At 71.5% G+C, this 1,342-nt stretch overlaps 1 protein-coding gene across 1 annotated transcript; it reads right to left on the bottom strand.

The window, feature by feature from the left end:
- Positions 1–6: 6 nt before the first annotated feature.
- On the bottom strand, positions 7–1,330 carry Trappc5 (trafficking protein particle complex subunit 5). Its single transcript, XM_055604358.1, has one exon. It carries the CDS (start codon positions 1,328–1,330, stop codon positions 743–745), a length of 588 nt encoding a protein of 195 aa, XP_055460333.1. The 3' UTR covers positions 7–742.
- Positions 1,331–1,342: the final 12 nt, after the last annotated feature.

Here is a 1,342-nt window from a genome sequence, read left to right as displayed (position 1 = left end):
CAGGGGAGTCAGGGTGGACCCTGGGGGGAACAGGGGACCCGGGATGGACTCTGGTGGGGACAGGGGAGTCAGGGTGAACCCTGGGGGGTACAGGGGAGTCAGGGTGGACGTTGGGTGGACTCTGGCGGAACAGGGGACCCAGAGTGAACATTGGGTGGACATTGGGGGGGACAGGGGACTCAGGGCAGACGTTGGGTGGACCCTGGGGTGGACAGCGGAGTCAGGGTGGACATTGGGGACCCAGAGTGGACGTTGGGTGGACCTTGGGGGGGACAGCAAAGTCAGGGTGGACATTGGGGACCCAGAGTGGACATTGGGTGGACCCTGGGGTGGACAGGGGAGTCAGGGTGGACATTGGGTGGACCCTGGGGGGGGACAGGGGACCCAGGGGGGACATTGGGGACCCAGAGTGGATGTTGGGTGGACTCTGGGAGTACAGGGGACCCCGAGTGGACGTCAGGTGGACCCTGGGGTGGACAGGGGAGTCAGGGTGGACATTGGGTGGGACAGGGGAGTCAGGGTGGACATTGGGTGGACGTTGGGGGGTCAGGGGATCCAGAGTGGACGTTGGGTGGACCCTGGGGGGACAAGGGACCCAGGGTGGACATTGGGGAACCAGAGTGGACTTTGGGTGGACCCTGGGGGGGGACAGGGGAGTCAGGGTGGACTTTGGGTGGACCCTGGGGGGGCCAGGGGACCCCGAGTGGACGTTGGGGGGCCCCCGGGGTGGCCGTCGGGGGGCTCAGCGGCCCTCGAGGGCCCGCTCGCGGGCCAGCACGGCCTGGTCGAACTTGATCATGAGCGTGGTGCCCTTGTGCCAGTGGGCGCTGACCCGGGCCGGGAAGCCGGCGCGGCCCAGCACGGCCTCCACCACGCCGGCGGCGAAGCTGGCCGGGTTGAGGCTGGCGTGGTCCCGGGGGGGGGACACGTAGGCGTTGAGCAGGGGCTCGCGCTCGATGAGGTAGTAGACCCGGGGGTCGTCGTTGGCCTGCTCCAGCCGCTCGGCCTCGCGCCCGAACAGCCCCCGCCACACGGGGCCCTTGACGAAGAGCAGGGCCCCCAGCAGCCGGGTCTCCCGCCGGCCCCCGCCCCCCCCGGACCCCCCCTTCTCCCGCCAGGCCAGCCCCTCCAGGGCCCGCCCCCCCACCGAGCGCCCCAGGGCCGCCAGCCCCCCCTGCAGCTCGCCCACCGACGCCGCCCGGCTCTGGCAGTGCTGGACCAGCTCCGAGAAGAGGAGGCCGAAGGCGCTGACGCTCACCTCCCCCCGGGGGCGCCCCAGGGACCGTTCCAGCAGCGCCGACTGGCCCCGGGTGAAGCGGGCCTCCGTCATGGCCTGGGGGGG

This window comes from Psammomys obesus, unplaced genomic scaffold (genome assembly GCF_907164565.1).
Source record: "Psammomys obesus unplaced genomic scaffold, mPsaObe1.curated_primary_1811, whole genome shotgun sequence".
NCBI classification, from domain to species: Eukaryota; Metazoa; Chordata; class Mammalia; order Rodentia; family Muridae; genus Psammomys; species Psammomys obesus.
This window is presented reverse-complemented; position numbering and strand designations above follow the sequence as displayed.

Coding starts and splice junctions, on each gene's coding strand:
- Trappc5 (XM_055604358.1), bottom strand. CDS start 1,330: ATGACGGAGGCCCGCTTCACCCGGGGCCAGTCGGCGCTGCTGGAACGG.